This window comes from Chelonia mydas, chromosome 1, assembly GCF_015237465.2.
Source record: "Chelonia mydas isolate rCheMyd1 chromosome 1, rCheMyd1.pri.v2, whole genome shotgun sequence".
Lineage (NCBI taxonomy): Eukaryota > Metazoa > Chordata > Testudines > Cheloniidae > Chelonia > Chelonia mydas.
Genome location: NC_057849.1, coordinates 45,550,595 through 45,574,739, shown reverse-complemented (window position 1 = coordinate 45,574,739; position 24,145 = coordinate 45,550,595). Strand labels below are relative to the sequence as shown.

The window sequence follows — 24,145 nt, the reverse complement described above, 5'->3', positions numbered from 1 at the left end:
CCACAGATGACAAATCCCCACTCCACCCTTTTACCCTCTGCCCCCCAAGGGCCATGTGTGGGGAATGTGTCCCCGGGCCCCACTATGCTCATATCCTCACTCAGTCCACCATTGCACCCACACCCCTCTGCCCCTCCAACTCCTTCTCCAGCACCTCCGAACCCGCAACCCCTTCTTCACTACACCCCCAAGTCCCCAAATCCCCCTCCCACCCTGTGTCCTCTGATACCATAGGCTGGGGGGGGCTGTTTTTTTGGCCGTGTCAGCTCACTGCCACTCCTCCAATTCCATTGTGGAGCATCTGGAATCTTAGCTCTGAGTTCCCACTCCCACCAGCGGAAGGGGGGATGTCATTGCGTCTTGGGAGATCTCTGTGTCATGACAGGCCAAAGTTTATAAATGGGTCCTCAACCCAAAAAGGTGAGAAGCACTGCCCTAATACCCTCAAAATTACCTCAACAGTTCAATTCCTGGAAACTTACAATGTTCTCCAAATGCTTTGGTGGTAAACACTTCACGCAGAGTTACAATATTTGAGTGTTGAATTTTTTTCCACATGTCAACCAATACCATGCACTTTGTGTTAACAAGACGGAAACCTGAGATGAGAATAAAAACCCACACAGTTTAATTACATTTATTCAGTGATTTTAGGCTCCATTAGATTTGTTTAAAAAAACGTTGGTATCTGTTCTGAAAGTACTGAGCTGCCACCAACAGAGGCACACCAATATAAAACTTTGCTTGCTCATTTCCAACACTATGGACTGTTATCTAGGCCAAACTTTGCTCTCTTATTCCAACAGAATGATTCATTTCAAAGCCAATTTAAGATTTATGCGTAGTATTATAGAAGTGCAAATGTTTTAGGCTTAAGTATAGGTAGCATTGACGTTTAAAAAGATGACAACTTATGATTTCCCTCACCATGTATCCTCCGAAGGCAATATGGCAGATCATCTTTGCTATTTACAGCTTTGTAGCATGATGTAATGTACCCAAAGTTGCTTGTTTTCTGTATCCGATTGGGTGGTGGCAGTGGTTCTAAAGGGAAAAGGCTGTGGTAGCTGTCAACTTCTGTAGGGACTGCTAAAGCAGTTTATAGAAATATATTAGACACTAATTGCATTTGTAAAATCAATATTACAGTAGTAAAGAAAATTTGACTATTAAGATGTCAAACAATACTTTGTGCTGTGTCTGAGATACATGCAACAAAAAAAAGTTAAAATTCATAATTCTATCTTTGGCACAAATATGGTTTCCTGTGAGATATTTTTGGATAACAGATATATCTGCTTTCTGAAAAATAATCTTGCCATACTAAAAGTAAACAAGAGAAGTAAAAGCCCTGTGTGCCATGAAGTACCAGCTTCATTCTAACATTAAACCAATTCATCCACAAATAGTGGGGAGCAGTACATTGGTAGCTGCCCAACAAATTGTTATCTTTTGGTCTGCCTCGAAAATTTACTCTTTCTTGCAGCTACTGAGGATGAAGATATGAAGGGACACGGATGATCCCCAATACCCACACAAGCCTTGTGAATATGAAGCCCCGAGTCAACTCTTGACTTCCGTTATGACAGCAGCAGAGAACAGCAAAGACAGACACTGTCAGTGTTCAGAATGAATACACTATTTTATTTGGAGAGTGAGGGGAACAGGACAGATTATAAGACATCTAAGAGGACAGTCCAGACTAGGAAGCTAGGCTGTGTTTTATAGTGCATCATTTAAAGTGCTAACACTTGTATTTTAGTCCCAACTTTGCACCTAGACAGGGCAAACTGCATAAAAACCATGTTAGCTGACTGCGGTCAACAATAGGTTCTCCAAAAGACTGACCATGATGAGCAACTGCATTTTTAAAACACAACTTCCCCAATCTCTGCTAGGTGCAAAATCTGTCTAAAATCATGTTAACTAGCATTTTAAAACACAATCTATCTTACTAGTTGAGAGTGTCTTGGAAAAACAAAGTCTTCTAAACATAAACCCACATTTACCAAGGCTTGTCTACATGGAGACTTAGTGAGTGGCAAGCCAGGGTGCGAACATTTAGCATACAAGCCTGCTGAGCACTAAGTGGCCATGTGGACCCTTCTATTGTGCACTAAAAGTTCTGAAGCGAGCTTTGACATACACTTGTTTCAAATGGCTGTATGTCAAAATGCACTAGGAAACTTTAGAGTGCAGTAGCAAGGTCCAAACACGCAGTTAGTGTGGGGAAGGCTAATATGCTCTAGATTTACACCCTGACTTGCTGTACACTAAGTCTCCATGCAGATAAGGCCTAACTAGTAAAGGCACTGCGTTTAAACAAGGTTTTACTCCCTCAACTCATCTTCCCTTGTTTAAATCATTTAGTGAAGTCAATCCTGTATTTATACACGCGGCAAAAAAAGGACAAGACAACAGGTTGATGGACTTCGCAAGCACTGAGGACCATTAGTATCAAGCAGACGTTGGGGGAGGGGATGCTAGGGAGAAAGTTCTCATTAAAAAGCAAATACCTTTGAGCAGTAACAAATACTGTGGATGCTGGTTGAATGCCTTTAGATAGGAAGAATTTCTCAAAAGTACAAAAAGTTCCTCTAAAGTATCACAATAAATGCTTATTACTAAACCTGTGGAATTTTACTTGTTTTTCCTCATTAAAATACTTCCTTGGTCTGATTTTATACAGATAAGCTCCTAGAACAGTTCCCCTATTTCTTGGTAGTGAAGTGGCACCCTAAATATTCCTTCATCCAATGCCTGTCAGGATATTTTAATAACAAGGAAAAGACTGCTGAAGAACCCCTCCCGTTAGCATAGGTAGTGTCTAAACTGAAGTGTTGCAGCTGTGCTGCTGTAGCATTTTAAGTGTAGACATACCCACAGTCCCCAAAGCTGAAGGCTAGAAACATAGTCAAGTTGATGGGTTTAAAAGTCCTTCTCCTGATGATCTACATCCACATTCACTTTTGAAAAAGTAGGCCTCAGCTGCTGTAGTCACCCAATAGAATGTGTGAAAACAAACCATGCTTAGAGCCAACCATGCCACTTACTGGATACAAAAATCAGTTACAATGTGGATTGCGGACAGGATCTAAAAGGGAAATCTGCTCAATGAAGTTAAGAACTGCTTACTTTTTAAGCACAGACATATGGTGTTAAACAGAAAAACAGACAGTCAGCTAAAGAATTTTAAAATAAAGAAAAGAAAATATGCAAAAGAAACAGTGAACAGTAGAGACCTCATGTTTGTAAAGTACTTTGAAGGGGCAAAGTATTAAAACAATGACATCTGTTATTAACAGCTCTAGTATAATCAGACCAAGTCATACACTTCATAAAAAATTAAATTCAGGAACAGTTTTGTCAAAACATGCTGTTAATATAAATTTATTTTTAACAAAGTTAGTAGTGCTATGCAGTTGTGAGAGCAAACAAGACTTAGCTTAGAATAACCACAGACAATGATGACTGACTTTCTAGTTACTTACCAGGGATATCTGCTTGATCAATCTGAGCCATTGTTATTAAATGTCGGTTGATCAGCTCCTGAGGAACAAATTATGTAGCCTTACAGTACAGAACATAATTTAGTTTATCATCTTTGCTAAATTTACAGCATAATACCTAGGAAGGGCCAGGTTTCCATAGTAGAATAGCTAGTTGACTTTTTAGGAGAACTCACATCACCAGCTTGGAAAAATTAGGACTTGAATCTATGGACTCTCCCCACAGGTAGAACCTGCACAAAAGGGAGGCTGCCTCAGGACTACTGCTTCTCATCAGAAGGAGGTTACAATGGAGACTTTTTTTTCTTTTTTTAAAAAAGAAGTGTCGTGTGGAAGAAAGGAGCTGTAAAAGGAGCATGAAAAAAGAAGGGGCATAATACCAAGAGAACCATAACAAGTCGGAGCAACTCCAGGGGTGCTCAGTATCCTGCCGCAGAAGGCTAGCAGGTATGCTGAAAATGCTGAGGCAGTTAACTTTACAGCCAACTTCATAATACATTTAAATATACTAAAGAAATAGAACTACATACTCTGTATATAAATAAATCCACATAAAATCAACATTTTCTTGATTATACTTTCGTTTCATAAAATCATAGAATAGAATCATAGAATATTCGGGTTAGAAGAGACCTCAGGAGGTCATCTAGTCCAATCCCCTGCTTAAAGCAGGACCAACACCAACTAAATCATCCCAGCCAAGGCTTTGTCAAACCAGGCCTTAAAAACCTCTAAGGATGGAGATTCCACCACCTCCCAAGGTAACCCATTCCAGTGCTTCACCACCCTCCTAGTGAAATAAACTCTCAGTTAATAAATAAATGAAATTTCAGTTAGCTGTATTCTAATAAAATTTAAAATAAAACCCCAATGCCTCACAAAATGTTTAGCATGTACAGAAATTCCAAAAGATTTACAATAATACATTTCTCTTCAAGTAAACTTTCTTGATAAAAACATATGGCATGCAGAAGGTATTACAGTTATAAGTACTTGTAATTTTGTTTTCTGTGGTAGCTCTATTTCTGTCACGTGATTACATTTTAAAGTCTGGAATGAAGAGAACTGTCTCAGTGGTTTTAATGTGCTTATTTCCCTTTTGTTGTTTGTGGTTGCCCAACCTTCTTTAAGAATATATTAAGATATTTGAATCATTTCTACTTCAACACTATGACAGCCTACCTGTCTGAGTTCATCTGCCATGAAGAAGGAAGGTGCATTTGCTTTTGGCTGCATATAAGCAACATGAGGTGCAGTGGGAGGGTAAATGTGATAGTTTGGAAATACCTAAAAGGGAAAAAAATAAAAGATTATTTAAGATTTGTTTCCTTTAGAATTTGGAAAAATGTATCTGATTTTGATGTGTTTATTCTGAGCACTTTTTGACCTGCTGACTTAACAAAATCCTCAAAATGGTACATGTGCTATGAATGTACTTCTTGCATTCTCTATAATTTTCTAATGTGACATTCACAACCAATGCAACTTTAGATGATTTTTAAATCATCTAACACTAACTGTCCTTCTTTCCCATCTGTAAATGCAAGTTTCTCTTTATCTTGCAGAAATGAAAGATTATTATTCTTGGAGTTTAACAATTTTTTAAAAAATGTTTTCTTCTTGCTGTTGTGTGAAAAACCCCACACAAATGGAAACAAGCAAAATACAGATATGTTTTCTCATATCTTTCAGTTATAATAATCTTAGGTGTTACTTGTAAATTTAACACTATTAAACTATTCAATGTGATTTTTGAGTTGACAGTACCCTTTTAATTATCCATGAATTTTTCCTACTGTCTTTCCTTACAATTCCTCTGCTTAGTTACAACTTTTAAATTAATGGAAATTTCATCAAGAAGTCTTGTGTACATATAGCAGACCAGACTCAGTAAAACAAAGAAGCATAATTCTGAGTTGTCATCGGAACACTTCCTCTCTAGTCAACCATTTACTAGAATTCTGCACAAAATTGTAAGTTCCAGTTTGCCTTTGAATATTACCCACATTATGCAACTATTTAGGGTCTTATGTGACTACCCTCTCTCCCATCATCACAGCATTTTAGCATCTGCATGATAATTCAACTCAGTAACCTACTCCTAGTTTCAATTTTTGATGAGTCCCAATATGCCCTTTTTTGGGGGGTGGTGCGGAACGTAACAGATTCAGCACAGGAGTGCAGAAATAGAACAGTCAGAAACAGCAAAGGAAAAAAACTGCCCCATAGTGCTCTCATATCACTTGAATAATACCACTCAAAATTAAGATTTGGCAAGAGAAAGTGTCCAGGTAACAGCTTCTGTGCCAAGTTGCAACAGAATACAAATTAGTAGCAAGATTAAACATCTCTCAAACATCTTCATTTTATGAAAAAGCTAAGATATGGTCAAAAATGTTATGAGGGTATCAAAACAAACATACCATTCCTGTGAGAGGGGCTGGAGTTGTATCAGTGTAGAAATACGTTGTTCCACCCACAGTTTCCTTCTGAATCACCTGGCCAGTAGATGGAGGCTGGGAGACAGCATTAGTAACAGGAGTAGAGGCACTAGTAGGCACCATATAATTTGCTGGGTTTGGAGTATGACTTCTTCTTCTAGGAGCAGGAGATGTGTGAGGAGTAATTTTAGGGGAGTGAAGAGGAGAAGATCCTGCAGACAGTGACATTCCTTAAGAAGACAAGAAAATTTTCTTCAACAAATTTTTGCTTTGTGGAAATGTAAAGACTAACTCAAAGCTTGAAACAAAATCTACCTCATCGACTTGCTCAAGGCGAAATGAAATTTTGATAGGTGAGAAGGGCCAGGAAGCTGCAAGTTCCCTCTGCAGGAAGGCAGGGAGCAGAAAGGCATAAGCCCCACTATTTCTTTATGAAGCATTAAGGGGACAAAGTAGCAGTACAGCTGGAGAAGACACATTTTGCCCAGGAAGAGGACAGACACAAAACAGCCAGAATCTTTGCTTCTTTTAAAAGGAGACCAAGACAGTTGTGCTGGGGGACTGGAGAACATGTGGCCTAGATGTAGGAGGAGGAATTAAGATGGCACATGGAATACAATATGTCAAGAGGGAGATGGGACTGAGAGCAGAGGAGACTTGCAAAGACAAAGAAATAGCCAAGTTATTGGCATGCTTGTAGGGGCAGAACTGGTTTAGTTGTGTGCAGATAATATAGGGAATGAAAATGTGTCAATATATATTAACACTAATTTTTACACAAGGTAGTCAAGTAAACAATCAGGAAAGTTTTTCAATTTAAAGCAGTACTAAGAAATGTATATTTCTGATAATTCACAGACTGCTTATGAACTACATACTATGACGAATAATTCCCTAAAGAAAAGTTATTCCTTTTCCTAAGGTGACCAAATAAAAAGTGATCTCTTGTTGATTGGAAAATTAATCTAATAAATATCGATATGGTAACTCTTTCCAGATTGAGGAGAACTAGTATAGATTTGGGCTGACATTTTCAAAGCTGCCAAGGGACCTGAATGTCCAATATGCATTAAAATCCATGGTGACTGGATATCCAACAGGGTTGCCAAACTTGCCAGGCATCTGGTTTTTGACCAGAATTCCTGGCTGAAAAGGGACCCTGGTGGCTCCAGTTGGCGGCGCAGCAGGGGCCCCCAGGCTCCCTGTGGGGGTGGCACCTGCAGGCATGATGTGCGGAGCCTACCTGTCCATCCATGCACCTAGGGGCTGCAGGGACCTGGTGGTCGCTTCCTGAGAGCCGCAGTAAGCGGCCACCAGGACCCTGCACCTCCTCCCATACCCCAACCCCCTGCCCCAGCCCGGAGTCACCTCCCACACCACAAAGCCCCACCCCAGAGCCCACACCCCCAGCTGGAGCTAGCACCCCCTCCTACACTCCACCCCACTCGGTTCCAGCCCAGAGCCCCCTCCTTCAACCGAAACCCCTCATCCCCGGCCCCACCCCATAGCCTGCACCCCCAGCCGAAGCCCTCAACCGCACCCTAATGTCCAAGTCTTGTAGACAACTTTAGAATCTCAGGGCTGATGAGCACTTTAGTGCTGCAACTGGAATAGACAGGGGCACCCTACGTTACATTCATACTTTAGTTATTGAGCAACTTCTCATTCAAGAATATTGCAGACAGAGATATAAGAGATGAATATTCCCTGTTCCCAAATATCCTTAAATTCATTAGGAATCTAAAAAAATTCATCCAAGATTAGTTTGACATTTTCAGATAGTATAGCATTTTCAGACATCAGCCTACAAAAATAATTTCAGAAGTTTATTCTATTGGCCCCAACTACCTCATTTGTAAGAAAACCCCCTGGGTTACAGATAGAACATACACATCTGGGTGAGCAAGTTAGATACAAGACAGGCTGGTATTATAGTGTTCCTTTAAATATTTCTCACTTTAGGCACACAGTCTTCCCCATCGGAAACAAATTTAACATTTTCTAATATGTCTAAAGTTAGCCTTTCCAGACTTAAATATCCTCTCTGGTAAATATAGGTGGTACTATGGTAGAGTTTTGCAATCAATATGACTAGCTACAAAAGTGAATATAGATTCTACCATGTAAAATGCAGCCAACGTCTCAATTCTGTATAGCTACCAAATATGTTAATGGATATAAATGTAACTTTTGGTGACTTTCTGATAAAAAAAATTAAAAGAGATGTTACGCTGTGGAATAATGTAAACTTTCTTGGTTTTGAAAATGGCTAAAATTTCATCTGAAACAAGTATATTCTGATGGTACTATTAAAGTTATTTGCTAAATTTGCACTCTAGCTTTGGTTCTAGCAAAGAATTTTTAGGTAGCTCAAAAGACATGCATAATAAGTTAGGTTTATTTCTTTCTGTCAACAAAATTGGAAGATTTCCTCAGAAACATTGACATTTCTCTTATCTGTCACAAAAACCCTGAAACAATCTTGCAACTTTCCCAAATTCCAAAACATATTTATCTTTAATACATTTTCTTATGCATTTTTCCTCCACTGCTGAGGTAAAGTCTACCAGTTCATTGTCTTTGCATCCTTTATATATAGAAAATACAGAACCTTCATATCTGCTCTCTTGTTAAAATTAGTCTTTTAATATAATATGCAGTAATTGTTTGTTTAACCACTATTCAATCGCTCTAGTGGTTAAGCAGTTACTGCATATTATATTAAAAACTAATTTTAACAAGAGAGCACATATGAAGGTTCTGTATTTTCTCCCACTTTAATGTGGAGAGGAGATAATGATTTAATGGGAAACAATATATCAAGTCAAATATGGAAGAAAAGCCAATAAAATAATGGCCTACAAAATAAAAATGAATTTTATGAATTCCACTACACAATTCTTTAAACCAGGGAAAGATTTGAGTGTGTCTCTTCTATCCTATTTCAGTTATTTTATGCCATAAAATGTTTGACGATTATGTATTAATTAAAAGCATTTATTACTGAGTGATCCAAAACTATACCAAAGTAATTGCTTCAAAGAGTTTACTGAAAAAGAACTAATTGAATTAAATTATAGATTGGAAAAAGCAGCAGCCACCACTTAATGAAATAATGTCTAAGACTGCTTTATGTGGTGAAGTTTAATATAGAATATCTGTAAACAGGAAAAAAAGTTATATTGTACTGTATACCTTGCTGGTTTGGGTACAAATATAGTCTAGGGTCTGTGTTTAAAGTATGCTATGAACATCTGTTGCAAGTTTCTCAAAACCATTCTCCTGGGGCCAATAAAGCCATGTACCACCCAGCTATGGTTATAGGTATAGTTTCATCCATTTTTAAATGTTAACAAGATATATTTCCATTTGCAGTAGTCAAATAAATACATCTAATGTTTAGAAAGTTATGTTTGTTTAGCAAAGCAAAAGAGAGGAGAAGGGAAACAAGAGAAAGGGAATAATATCATTATACAATTTTGTATACTGTATTATGCTTACTAGTCAAAATTTCAAATGCGCATGAAGTTCAGCCCTGCATTTAGGTTTCAGGAGTTTGGGTATCTTTTGAAGAACTTCTGACAGCTTGAAGGAATAAATTGGACGTCAGACTATCCAGCCTGGAAACACAGAAACTCTATCATGTCAAGCCCCCTTAATGTAATGGTAGTCTATTTTGCCAATGCACATGTTGAGCGAAACGATTGGAGATAGGAAGGGTTTTTTTTAAATCAGAGTTTCTTTTTATCCTGCTGGAACAGCAGACCTGTTTGTTGCAAGAGACTTGCAACTTGCTTTTGGTTCTGTGGATGATTCCAGTAGGCTAGGAGTGTCAAATATCCAGCACATTTGATGGATTTAAGGCTTGCATTGCAAATTCAAATTTTACATCATTTAAACTTTCATTTATTAAAAAAAAATGTTTCCAGCCTTCAGGGTAGCAAAGAAAATCTCCCCAATGTAAGCAATGCAACTGATGCAGTGCTGCCAATGTGAGTTTGCAAACTGTCTGAACCTAGGACTCAAGGATGTGAACTCCTCTGGCCATCACTAACTTAACTGAGATGTTTTTTGTTTGTTTTTTTCTAAATTAAGACACTAATGTCAACAACTAGTGAAATGGAAAAGAGGGTAGAAATAAAGCTTGCTGGGAAAAGCAGACACCAGGAGGTGCTGCAAGAAAGGAAATGTGGAGGTAAGAAAAGAAACAGAAAATGGGATAGAGGAAAAAACAATGAATTATAGAAATCAGTTAGCATATCTTCCCATTGACTGACACTGACAACAACAATAAAGGCACTGAATAAGCAACAAGACAGACTGTGGAGCCTCTGTTCCCATAACTAGAACCACTGGCTTCATCACACCTATTTACAGGGTAAGCGCTCATCCATGTGATTAGGGGGGTGCACAATCTCTAAAGGTTTCATAAATGCCGTATTCTACCCTTGATCTTTACACAAACCTGCCACCAACCATAGTAAGAAAATAGTAAAGCCATTTCCATCTCCTCTACTGGAGAGTTTAAAGGTCTGAGCCCTGTGAGTGATTAGCTGGTAGGAGCACCAAGATACAAGCTTTGAAGAAGCTGCTGTCAAGCTGTTTTTTTCCATCCTCAGTGGGAGAAACAGATCTTATCTGATAATGGAGAAAGCTGGGGAGAGAGCTTCCAATTTTCATCTCTGCCCATCATCAGCCTCTCATCCTCTCACACACTATACTCAAATGAATCAGTCAGGTCTCCTGGTGAAGTACACCATAAGTGAGAAAGAGCTTATCTGGCTTCATTATCAGTCACATTTGAAATATGATCCATGTATGCTTTGCTAACCTATACTTCTTGGTGAGAGACACAGATTTCAGAATGTATTGACTAATGTAACTATTTGCAAACTGATCAGTGGACCACTGGAAGTCTGCAAAAGAGCTGACAGGTCACATGCTACTACCACTCCCCCTTATTTTCAGCTGCTAAATCTCTTTCCTGGTATTTATAAGTACAGTACCCACACAGGTTCCTTATGGATTTGTGAACTGGAGGGGAAGTAGGAGCTATATATCACTTGATGAGGTAGGAGTTAATATTCACACATGAAATCAAAAAGTGCCTGTTACTGTCAAACTTTCACTTCTTACATTGTTCCAAGTTTCGTGGTAAATGAAGAAAACGGAAGTGACAGGATTGAACAAAGAAAAGCCAGCACACTTAAAGCATATTCACAAATTGCTGAATTGTTGACAGTAATCTAAAAAAGGCTACGACAATATTTAAATATTGTAACCATAAAATTTAACATTGACTTTTATACAAAGTACTTGATTAAAAAGCTGGAATTCTGCAAGTATTAACTCCTACACCCACAACTGCTTAGTATTAAAAGACAGGTTTCAGAGTAGCAGCCGTGTTAGTTTGTATTTGCAAAAAGAAAAGGATTACTTGTGGCATCACTGAATGCATCCGCTAAAGTGAGCTGTAGCTCACGAAAGCTTACGCTCAAATAAATTTGTTAGTCTCTAAGGTGCCACAAGTACTCCTTTTCTTTTTATTAAAAGACAGTGGAGCACAATGTTAACTTTGCATGCTAGGGCCATGAAAAGCGTGCCTTTACTGGCTTGCTTAATTGAATCTCATATTAGTAGTTGTACAAGTTTCAAAGAATTGCTATCCAAGTTACAGTAGTTCAAATTAAGAGACATTTTCTTCATTCATATTCTTGTCACAAAGCTACTTTTTTTTTTAAATAAAAAGACTAATTTTATACCACAACAGTAAAAAAAAAGAGGAGGCAATGAAATATTGATTTTATCTTCCTTTTGTATTACAATTCACTCCAGGCTCACATAATTCATGGGATGAATGCTTTAAAGCTCTATTATTCGCATTTAAATATTTTCATTAAAAGCAAAGTGTCTTTTGACTTTGAGGATTCATATGGATACACTGGGACAAAAACCGTTGGTTTTAATGTATTCTTCATTTGAGACCTGGCGCTAAAACTCCCTGAAGTCAATGGAAGTTTGTCCGTCAATGCTTGTACAATCCAGCCTTTAATTAGTACTACTTAATAATGCAGATGCAGTTTAGCTAGTCTACAACATGTGATCTTTTAAAAAGTGGTGCAATTGTTTTAAAGCACCACAAAAAGATTTTCCACCAATTTTTTTCCTCTCGTCCACAAATTTACACTGGCACGCACCATAACCACAGCCTAGAGCTAAAGAAAAACATTAGTGATGTGTCCAGCAATTCAGGCATTCACCTTCTTTTTCCAGAGATCAAACAAAAACACTGTATAAATATAAAATTGTTAAAAGCTTCACAGGTATTCTAAATTACTGAATGTTATAGAAGTTTTAAAATAAAATAATTTGCAAAAGGTTTTTTCTGTATTTAAAGCTGTTGCAGCAGACATTTCTTTTTATCTTAGAGAGTTTTCCCACAGTGCCCATTACCACAGTAGCTAAATGCGTGCAAGGTAATTAGATCTGCATGCACTAGGAACCTAGTGCATTTACAGTCTTCTGCTCTTCTTCCTTTCCTGTTAGGAGATGGTTTTGCTTGGGATATAAATAATTTTATTCTTTCTTTTCTTCTCCCTCACCTGTACCCTTCTGGTATGGTCGGAAAGCTCTCAAACTGTAGGGTGTTGCATCATACCTTACAGGTGGTCAAGAGAGATTAATTTGACCTCCTTTCAGAGCTCAGCCCACAGTCAAACCCCTTCAACAGAGAACACTTGCTCCTGCTGTCCCACACTGCAACTTATGTGGACATACCCAAGCTAGCTTTTATCTAGATCGGGGCAGGCAAACTTTTTGGCCTGAGGGCCACATTGGGTTTCTGAAATTGTATGGAGGGCCGGTTAGGGGAGGCTGTGCCTCCCCAAACAGTGAGGCATGGCCCAGCCCCCTGCTCCCTATCCAACTCCCCACTCCTCCCCCCCCACTTCTTTCTCCCTGACAGCCCCCCTGTCCCCTGATGGCTCCCTGGGGACTCCTGCCCCATCCACCCCTCCCTGCCCCCTGCTGCCCATCTAACCCCCTCCTCCTTCCTGACTGCCCCCATTCAATCACCCTGCTCCCTGTCCCCGATCATCCCGCCCCCTATCCACACCCCCGTCCCCCGACCACCACCCCGCGAACTCCCCTGCCCCTCTATCCAACCCCCTGCTCCCTGCCTCCTTACCATGCTGCCTGGAGCACCTGTGGCTGGCGTCACAGCTGCACCAGGACAGGCAGCCGCGCAGCACAGAGCACCAGGTCAGGCCGGGCTCTGCAGCTGCGCTGCCTAAGGAGTTTGCTGCTCTGCCACCCAGAGCATTGTGCCGGCGGAGCAGTGAGCTGAGGCTGCGGGAGGAGGGGGAACAGTGGAGGAGGGGCTGGGGGCTAACGTCCCGGGCCAGGAGCTCAGGGGCTGGGCAGGATGGTCCTGCAGGCCGGATGTGGCCTGTGGGCCATAGTTGCCTACCTCTGATCCAGATAGACCAAACAGCAGTATAGCTGCTGCACCATGGATGGCAGCATGGACTAGCTGCATGAGTTATGTACCCAGGGTCCTAGGCACGGTTGTACTCAGGAGGCAAGCCTGTACCAATGCCCCTGCAGCTACACTGCTATTGTTACTTGATCAAAGCCTAACTCAGGTACACCTATGCAAGCTGGAATCACCTCTCCTGAGTGCAGTATAAACATACCCTTAATCTTGGGCTCTGTACATTTCATTCCCTCAGAGGTGCTCCGTTGTCTTGGTAGGTCAAGGATGGAGAGACAGTTTCAACAGAACAGGCCACTGCGAGCACATCACCTCTGTGTTCCCCCTACTAGCACTGAACATGGTTCTGTTGTCAGTTCAGGGTCCTGGTTCTTACCCATTTGATGGCTTTGAAGATCACGGGTCTTGAACTGTCAACAAAACCAGACTGGAAAACAGTGGAGGAACTGGAGCACGGGGTGAGGTATTTGCAGTGCCCCGGCTCATTGAAAGGCAGGCTGCTACATTCTGCATGAGCTGGAAGCCTCTACATTGTTTTCACCTTCAGCCCCAGAAAGAGGAAGTTGCAGAAATTTAGACTGGAGATGACAAATGCATCAATCACTGGCCAGATTCTTTTCTGAGCAACATTATTTTAAGCAAGCTAGAAGTGAAAGAAGATTTTCACAACTGATGCTATGTGGTTCATCTAGGCTTAGTGAAGAGTCAGAACAGGGCTATGAGACGTTGCACCACTTTGATGAATTGAAAAAAAGCCTTCCATGAAGGGGAGGATAACATCCTGGCTAATTCTTCAAAGCACTTCCCCTTTCTGACCAGCATCGTTTTGGTCTTGTCCAGAATGAGTTTGAACCAGCTGTTCTTCACCCAGCTACTGATCTCTGACATCTTTGTGATGGCATTGGTTGCCTCTGGAAATGAGCTATACAGCCGAGTGTCATGAACATACTGGAGGCAACGGGGTCTGTGGCATATTACCAACTCTAAGTGGCCTCATGTAGACACTGAAAAGAAGGCTGGTCCAGGATATTTACTTGTGGAACTCTGCAGGGGATAGCTTATGAAGAACAGCAGCTGCTCATCATCATTTTCTAGGTCCCATTGGGGAGGAATAACTGGAACCATTGCAGTTCAGCAGTCTTCTCCAGCTACATGCATTTTGTGGCACTACAGGTCAACAATGCAGGTCCTACAATGCAGGTCAACAGCATTTTGTGGCACTACATTTCAGCACCTATGTTCAGTGATGAGCTGTCAAAATCTTAACAACTGGTTCCCTCACCCCGCGAGGGGGTCGTGGCCAACCCCTGCTCCCCAGGACTCCTGCCCCGTGAGGAGTGGTTCCCCTGCGCCCCCCCCCCCCCCCACGGGTTACCTGCTGTGGCGCGGGCTGCCCTCCTCACGCCCTGCCACCCCAGCTCACCTCCGCTCCCCCTCCCTGGGCCTGAGCGCGAAGCCGCCGCTTGCTTCTCAGCCCTCCCAGGCTTCCCGTGCCAACAGCTGATTCGCGGGAAGCCGGGGGGTGAGGGGGGAGGGCAGAGCAGGGTGGCATGTTCAGGGGAGGAGGTGGAGCAGAGGTGAGCTGAGGCCGAGCACAGGGCAGGGCGGGGCACTGCCGGTGGGTGCTCTGCACCCACCAAATCTTCCCCGGGGCTGGAGCACCCACGGAACACCCACGGAGTCAGAGCCTAAAGGTGCTACTTTTGGCTGGTTGTTAAATTTAGAAGCCCTTTTAGAACCGGTTATCCTCACGGGACAACCAGTTCTAAAAGGGCTTCTAAATTTAACAACCGGTTCTAGTGAACTGGTGCGAACCGGCTCCAGCTCACCACTGCCTATGTTGAAAGCTGTAGAGATCAAGTAGTGTAGGTGCTAAGATGTAGCCTGCATCCACTGTCATGAGTAGGTAACCTTGAAGCTCTATTAGTCTTGTCTCCATGGCGCACACCAGTACAGAAGTTGTGAAGCAGCCAGGAATTGACAAATGTGACCTGTTTGATTTTGGCTGTCACTACATTCTCAATGGTTTTGCTTAAAAATCAGTTGCAGAGGTTTTCTTCATCCAGTGTTGATAAAGACTGAGTAAATAAATGCAGATTTCAAGGGACATTTATACCATTTTGGGAACAAATTCTGTCAAATGCCATATATAAAATAGGTTTTTGTTTTATATTTCTTAAAGCAAGGGAAATCTCAGAATCAAAAAATTTTAAAAAAAGAGAAATTTGGTTGTCTTTTTCCATCCTCAAGGGATGAGCAAATGCAGGACTGTTCCCTATAGAATGCTTTATCCACTTTAGTGTTCAGCAATTCAAACAATGGAGACTTCTCTTTCAAAGTTTAACAGCAATCACTGCTAGTGCATTTCCTCATCCCACCTGGAACACTCTCACTCCTAATACGACTGACAACATGGCTTACAGGGTTGGCTTACAGAGACCACTCCACCCCAGTGGACAGCCCAAGCAACAGAAGGCTGTCATTCAACAAGTAGCTTTTTCCTTCCCTCCTCCCCTACCCCACCCGGGCTACCTTGTGAGTTATCTCCCTATTTTTATAATCAATTGATAAAGAATACATGTTTTTTAAATGATAGTGACTTTATTTCCTTTGCAAGCAAGCTGTGATCGAAGGGGGAGGGCAGGTGGCTTACAGGGAATTTAGAGGCAACCAAGGGGGTGGGTTTTCATCAAGGAGAAACAAACAGAAGTGTCACACAGTACCCTGGCCAATCATGAAACTGGTTTTCAAAGCTTCTCTGATGCGCAGCGCTTCCTGCTGTGCTCTTCTAACTGCCCTGGTGTCTGGATGCGCGTATTCAGCAGCCAGGCGATTTGCATCAACCTCCCACCCTGTCATAAAAGTCTCCCCCCTACTCTCACAGAGATTGTGGAGCACACAGCAAGCAGCAATAACAATGGGAATATTGGTTTCGTTGAGGTCTGAGCGAGTCAGTAAACTACACCAGCGACCTTTTAAACATCCAAATGCACACACTACCACCATTCTGCACTTGCTCAGCCTATAGTTGAACAGCTCCTTACTACTGTCCAGGATGCCTGTGTACAGCTTCATGAGCCAGGGCATTAAGGGGTAGGCTGGGTCCCCAAGGATAACTATAGGCATTTCAACATCCCCAACAGTTATTTTCTGGTCCGGGAAGTAAATCCCTTCCTGCAGCCATTTAAACAGACCAGAGTTCCTGAAGACGCGAGCGTCATGAACCTTTCCCGGCCACCCCACGCTGATGTTGGTGAAATGTCCCTTGTGATCCAACAGTGCTTGCAGCACCACTGAAAAGTACCCCTTGCAGTTTATGTACTGGCTACCCTGATGGTCCGGTCCCAAGATAGGGATATGCGTTCTGTCTATAGCCCCACCACAGTTAGGGAATCCCATTGCAGCAAAGCCATCTAGTATGACATGCACATTTCCCAGAGTCACTACCTTTGACAGAAGCAGCTCAATGATTGCGTTGGCTACTTGCATCACAGCAACCCCCATAGTAGATTTGCCCACTCCAAATTGATTCCCGACTGACTGGTAGCTGTCTGGCATTGCAAGCTTCCACAGGGATATTGCCACTTGCTTGTGAACTGTGAGGGCTGCTCTCATCTTGGTATTCTTGAACTTCAGGGCAGGGGAAAGCAAGTCACAAAGGTCCATGAAAGTGCCCTTACGCATGCGAAAGTTTCGGAGCCACTGGGAATCATCCCAGACCTGCAACACTATGCGGTCCCACCACTCTGTGCTTGTTTCCCAGGCCCAGAATCGGCGTTCCAATGCATGAGCCTGCCCCATTAACATCATGATCTCCAAACTGCAGGGGGAACGCGGTTTTAGAGAAAAGTGTGTTCATGTCCTCATCACCGTCCTTCCGTCACCTCCTCGCCTGGTTTTTCAGATGCTGATTCTGCATAAACTGCACGATAATGCGCGAGGTGTTTACAATGGCCATAACTGGTGCGGTGAGCTGAACGGGCTCCATGCTTGCTGTGCTATGGCATCTGCTCCTGCTCTGGCAATCCAGGGAAAAGGGCGCAAAACGATTGTTTGCTGTTGCTCTGACGGAGGGAGGGGCGACTGACAACATGGCTTACAGGGTTGGCTTACAGAGAATTAAAATCAACAAAGGGGGTGGCTTTGCGAGAAACAGAATGGCCCCCTCAAGGATAGAACTCAAAACTGGGTTTAGCAGGCCGTTGATTTCATGGAGGGAGGGAGGAGAAAATGAATACAAAACAAATCTGGTCTATTTCTTGTTTTGATCCACTTCATCTACCTTTATGCATCTTGCTGGCAGCAGACTGTGCAGTACGTCCGCTAGCCGTCGTCATCTCCTGGGTGCTCAACGAAAGACAGTGCAGTATGACTGCTGGCCATCATCATCTCCTGGCTGCTCATTAAAAGACGGTGCAGTAGGACTGCTGGTAGGACTGAATTGCCATGAGATGAAACTTAAAAGGGTAATGACCTGGCTGAGTCACTCCCATGTTTGCCCAGGCACCCCTGACCTCATCGAGGTCGGTAAAAGAGCACCCAGGAATACGTCGACGACGGCTACCAGTCATACTGCACTGTCTGCTGCCAAAAGGCAATAAGCTGCTGCTGTGTAGCAATGCAGTACCGCGCCTGCCAGCACCCAGGAGACATATGGTGACGGTTAGCTGAGCGGGCTCCATGCTTGCCATGGTATGGCATCTGCACAGGTAACCCAGGAAAAAAGGCGCAAAACGATTGTCTGCCATTGCTTTCACGGAGGGAGGGAAGGGGGGCCTGACAATATGTACCCAGAACCACCTGTGACAATGTTTTAGCCCCATCAGGCATTGGGACTTCTACCCAGAATTCAAATGGGCGGTGGAGACTGCGGGAACTATGGGATAGCTACCCACGGTGCAATGCTCCGGAAGTTGACGGCTGCCTCAGTACTTTGGACGCACTCCGCCAACTACATACACTTAGAGCATTTGCGTGGGGACACACACAATCGACTGTATAAAAACGCTTTCTACAAAACCAACTTCTATAAATTCGACCTGATTTCCTAGTGTAGACAAGGCCTAAATCTTTCAGGTAATTTTCAATCCAGATGACAATGTTCATATGCATACCAAAAAGACAGTTTTCCAGTCAGATTGCATGGCACTTTCTACCTTACTAAAGTTCACATATTATTATTGCATTATGTCATCCGTCACTTATGTTAATTTGATCAACAAAAATATCAACAATTTTCTCAACATGATTTGTTCTTTGAAAAGCTATGCTATTTAGTGTTTATTTTTCTGTTCTCTTCTAAATAGTTACAGACAGTTCTTCCATTATTTTACTAAGGACTGAAGTTAGTTTTGCCAGACAGCAACTGTCAAGATGTACTATCATCACTATCAAGATGTACTATGCGTTATGTACAACAATTGCTCTTTTTGATTCCTCTAGTAGAGGGGTGGGCAAACTTTTTGGCCAGAGTGCCACATCTGGTTATGGAAATTGTATGGCGGGCCATGAATGCTCACAAAATTGGGGGTTGGAGTGCAGGAGGGCTCCAGCCGGGGGTGCGGGCTCTGGGGTGGGGCTGGGGATGAAGAGTTGGGAGTGCAGGAGGGTGCTCCGGGGTGGGACCGAGGGGTTCAGAGGGCAGGAGGGGGAATCAGGGCTGGGACAGGGGCATGGGAGAGGGTCATGGGGGCGGGCTCCGGGCGATGCTTACCTCCAGCAGCTCCCAGAAACAGTGGCATGTCTTCCTCTGGCTCCTACATGGAGGCACAGCCAGGCAGCTCTGCCTCCTGGGCCAATGGGAGCTGCGGGGGCGGTGTCTGGGGTGGGGTCAGCATGCGGAGCTCCCTGGCTGCCCCTATGCATAGGGACTGGAGGGAGGACATGCCACTGCTTCCAGGAGCCGTGCGGAGTGGGGCAAGACCCTGATCCCACTCCCTGGCTGGAGTGCCAGAGGGGAGCAAGCCCCAGACCCCACTTCCCGGCGGGAGCTCGAGGGCTGGATTAAAATGTCTGGAGGGCTGGATGTGGTCCCCAGGCCATAGTTTGCCCACCTCTGCTCTAGTACCTCCCTAGTTCTCTATGACTGGTCAAAAGCAATGGTCAGGGGTTCAAGTATGTACATTAGCAAATTCCCTTAAAGACCTGGGATGTATGTTATCCAGACTTGCTGATTTGTATATATTCAAATTGTCCAAGTATTCCCATATGTGCTTTTTATCAAGAATTAGAAACTAGTAAAACATATCTTTGCTTTATCAAACTTTGGAAAACTAATGTGCAAATTGCTTGAAATTTTCTAACTGTTTTTATTTCCAGAACACCTTTGAATTCCACGATTTGCATGGAACACATTTTTATAGGAGTTTTTAAAACTGAAAATAATTGGAAACAGAACCCTAACTATGGGTTGCAAACTGAGATTACACAATAGGACAAACGGTATCAGTAGAATTAATTTTTAAAAAGCCAAGTGATTTTAAATCTTATTTTCTAACACTAAAGAAAGTAAGAATTTTCTTAAATCTTTAGCTTTAATCTTAGGGCTTGTCTACACTTACCAGAGGATCAACTTTGCGGTGATCGATGCATCGGCCGTCAATTTAGCGGGTCTAGTGAAGACCTGCTAAATCGACTGCCGATTGCTCTCCCGTTGACTCCTATACTCCACCATATCAAGAAGAGTAAGGGGAGTCGGATTTACTTTTCCCTTTAGTGTAGACAAGGCTTAAGTGTCAATGTATTATTACATCCACAGTACCTAACCTAGAAATAAATAAAAAGCATTTATTGTATACAGTACACCCAAGCTATAACAAAAGAGACCCACAGTGGAGGGGAAGGGGAAGCAATAACTCCTCCAGCCCTGTCGCAGTGGTGGGGCTCAAGGTGGGATCCAGGGACCAGGTTCATTATATCTGAAGGTTTGTTATTATGAAGGGCATTATGAAGGGTGTACTGTAGTAGTAAATTACTAGGAAAGTTATTTCAAGATATTGTACTATTATTGGCACTAAGGATTTTAAATTAAGAGCTAAACCAGGAATATACTATGCACTGAAAACTTTACTCCTAGTTTTAAATGGGGTTAAATTTGACATGTAGATTAAATATAAATAGGTATACTACAAATCATTATTCCCAACTTACCTGGAGCTAGTCCAGCAGTAGCAGGACTTCCCATGGAAGGGTGAGAGAACAAGGCTTGAGAGAAGGCAGACATACTTGACTGAGACACATTATTCAGCCTGGAAGTTGATCCACCTTTTGGAATAAACTCACTTGCAGTAGGATTTGGTGTCTGTTTAAAAACCAAATACAGTAAGTTAATGTTTATTTCAAGTGTGAAAATATAGACAATGCCTATTAAGCTCAAAAAACTTTCTAAGCAAGTATATCAGAGGGTAGGGGACATTTTAAAGATTTGCATACAGCTTGTCTGAATAGATATAGAAAACTACATTGCATAAACAGATTTTAAAGTTACCTTCTACCTTACATCTTAAGTAGCATTATTGTGCTAGCCTTATGAACATCTGAGTTATGAATTTATAGAACACCTTTGCAAAAGATTTCTCAAAAATCTCTTATATTTTAGTATTATGGACCTTTTGAGAACTGAGACTTTGTAATGGGAAAGCCCTAACATCGCTGCACAGATTGGCACTACACTGAAGTATTTTAGGGAACTAGACTGCTGAAAGTACCTCAGAACTGAGAAAGTTTCAAATTTAAGTTGTAAAAACCACTTCTACTAAAGAAAGGTCATTTCTTTCTCTGTTTCAAACAGGTTTGTATGTTTCTTTTTTTGGGAAGTACAGCTCCCTTCTGATTTAGGCCTTGTCTACACTACCACTTATGTTGGCAAAACTTATATCACTCAAGGGTGTAAAAAAACCACACTGCTGAGGGCCATATGTTTTGCTGACATAAGTGGTAGCGTGCACAGCACTATGCCAGTGGGAGAGCTTTTCCCGCCAACATAGCTACCATCTCTCGGGTGTGGTTTAATTATGTTGACAGGAAAGATCTCTCCCGTTGGCACAGAGCAGCTACACAAGAGATCTTACAGCAACAGCTGTAAGGTCTCCAGTGTAGACATAGCCTAAGTTATTTACTCCATTTACAAAGCACCATAGACAATATAGATTCATAGATACTAAGGTCAGAAGGGACCATTATGATCATCTAGTCCGACCTCCTGCACAACGCAGGCCACAGAATCTCACCCACCCACTCCTGCGAAAAACCTCTCACCTATGTCTGAGCTATTGAAGTCCTCAAATCGTGGTTTAAAGACTTCAAGGAGCAGAGAATCCTCCAGCAAGTGACCTCTGCCCCATGCTACAGAGAAAGGCGAAACACCTCCAGGGCCTCTTCCAATCTGCCCTGGAGGAAAATTCCTTCCCGACCTCAAATATGGCGATCAGCTAAACCCTGAGCATATGGGCAAGATTCACCAGCCAGATACCCAGGAAAGAATTTTCTGTAGTAACTCAGATCCCATCCCATCACAGGCCATTAGGCCTATTTACCATGAATAGTTAAAGATCAACTAATTACCAAAAATCACGTTATCCCATCATACCATCTCCTCCATAAACTTATCGAGTTTAATCTTAAAGCCAGATAGGTCTTTTGCCCCCACTGCTTCCCTTGGAAGGCTATTCCAAAACTTCACTCCTCTGATGGTTAGAAACCTTCGTCTAATTACAAGTCTAAACTTCCCAATGTCCAGTTTATATCCATTTGTTCTTATGTCCACATTGGTACTGAGCTTAAATAATTCCTCTCCCTCTCCAGTATTTATCCCTCTGATATATTTATAGAGAGCAATCATATCTCCCCTCAACCTTCTTTTAGTTAGGCTAAACAAGCCAAGCTCCTTGAGTCTCCTTTCATAAGACAGGTTTTCCATTCCACGGATCATCCTAGTAGCCCTTCTCTGTACCTGTTCCAGTTTGAATTCATCCTTTTTAAACATAGGAGACCAGAACTGCACACACTATTCCAGGTGAGGTCTCACCAGTGCCTTGTATAACGGTACTAAAACCTCCTTATCTCTTCTGGAAATACCTCGCCTGATGCATCCCAAGACTGCATTAGCTTTTTTTCACGGCCATATCACATTGGTGGCTCATAGTCATCCTATGATCAACCAATACTCCGAGGTCCTTCTCCTCCTCCGTTACTTCTAATTGATGCGTCCCCAGCTTATAACTAAAATTCTTGTTATTAATCCCTAAATGTATAACCTTACACTTCTCACTATTAAATTTCATCCTATTACAATTACTCCAGTTTACAAGGTCATCCAAATCTTCCTGTATGATTTCCCGGTCCTTCTCTAAATTGGCAATACCTCCCAGCTTTGTATCATCAGCAAACTTTATTAGCACACTCCCACTTCTTGTGCCGAGGTCAGTAATAAAAAGATTAAATAAGATTGGTCCCAAAACCGATCCCTGAGGAACTCCACTGGTAACCTCCCTCCAGCCTGACAGTTCACCTTTTAGTAGGACCCGCTGTAGTCTCCCTAATAACCAATTCCTTATCCACCTTTCAATTTTCCTATTGATCCCCATCTTTTCCAATTTAACTAATAATTCCCTATGTGGCACGGTATCAAACGCCTTACTGAAATCTAGGTAAATTTGATCCACTGCATGTCCTTTGTCTAAAAAATCTGCTGCTTTCTCAAAGAAGGAGATCAGGTTGGCTTGGCATGATCTATCTTTAGTAAAACCATGTTGCATTCTGTCCCATTTACCATTGACCTCAATGTCCTTAACTACTTTCTCCTTCAAAATTTTTTCCACGACCTTGCATACTACAGATGTCAAACTCACAGGCCTATAATTACCCGGATCACTTTTTTTTCCTTTCTTAAAAATAGGAACTATGTTAGCAATTCTCCAATCATACGGTACAACCCCTGAGTTTACAGATTCATTAAAAATTCTTGCTAATGGGCTTGCAATTTCATGTGCCAATTCCTTTAATATTCTTGGATGAAGATTATCTGGGCCCCCTGATTTAGTCCCATTAAGCTGTTTGAGTTTCGCTTCTACCTCAGATATGGTAATATCTACCTCCATATCCACATTCCCATTTGTCATGCTACCATTATCCCTAAGATCTTCTTTAGCCTTATTAAAGACTGAGGCAAAGTATTTGTTTAGATATTGGGCCATGCCTAGATTATCCTTGACCTCCACTCCATCCTCAGTGTTCAGAGGTCCCACTTCTTCTTTCTTTGTTTTCTTCTTATTTATAGGGCTATAGAACCTTTTACTATTGGTTTTAATTCCTTTTGCAAGGTCCAGCTCTACTTGACTTTAAGCCTGTCTCACTTTATCCCTACATGTTCTGACCTCAATAAGGTAGCTTTCCTTGCTGACCCCTCTCATCTTCCACTCCCTGTATGCTTTCTGCTTTTTCTTAATCACCTCTCTGAGATGCTTGCTCGTCCAGCGTGGTCTACAACTCCTGCCTATGAATTTTTTCCCCTTTCTTGGGATGCAGGCTTCCGATAGCTTCTGCAGCTTTGATTTCAAGTAATCCCAGGCTTCCTCTGCCTTTAGATCCATAAATTCTTCAGTCCAATCCACTTCCCTAACTAATTTCCTTAATTTTTGAAAATCAGCCCTTTTGAAATCAAAAACCCTAGTTGCAGATTTATTTTTGTTAATCCTTCCATTCAG

At 42.1% G+C, this 24,145-nt stretch overlaps 1 protein-coding gene across 10 annotated transcripts in view; it reads right to left on the bottom strand.

Moving 5' to 3' along the window:
* PAN3 (poly(A) specific ribonuclease subunit PAN3) overlaps positions 1-24,145 on the bottom strand; it is a 116,380-nt gene that overhangs the window by 24,234 nt on the left and 68,001 nt on the right. For 7 of the 10 annotated variants that reach the window (XR_006286359.1, XM_037891626.2, XM_037891633.2 and 4 more), the window contains 6 exons: positions 20,592-20,742; positions 5,933-6,180; positions 4,692-4,796; positions 3,492-3,549; positions 928-1,089; positions 483-599 (listed from right to left, as the gene is read on the bottom strand). Coding sequence is in view for 9 of the 10 variants with exons in the window: in XM_037891626.2 (XP_037747554.1) it covers positions 483-599; positions 928-1,089; positions 3,492-3,549; positions 4,692-4,796; positions 5,933-6,180; positions 20,592-20,742 (841 nt within the window). In the remaining variant the exon portion in view is untranslated. The remainder of the gene's footprint in view (positions 1-482; positions 600-927; positions 1,090-3,491; positions 3,550-4,691; positions 4,797-5,932; positions 6,181-20,591; positions 20,743-24,145) is intronic. The other 3 variants (XM_037891630.2, XM_043531307.1, XM_037891638.2) reach the window with 2 other exon arrangements.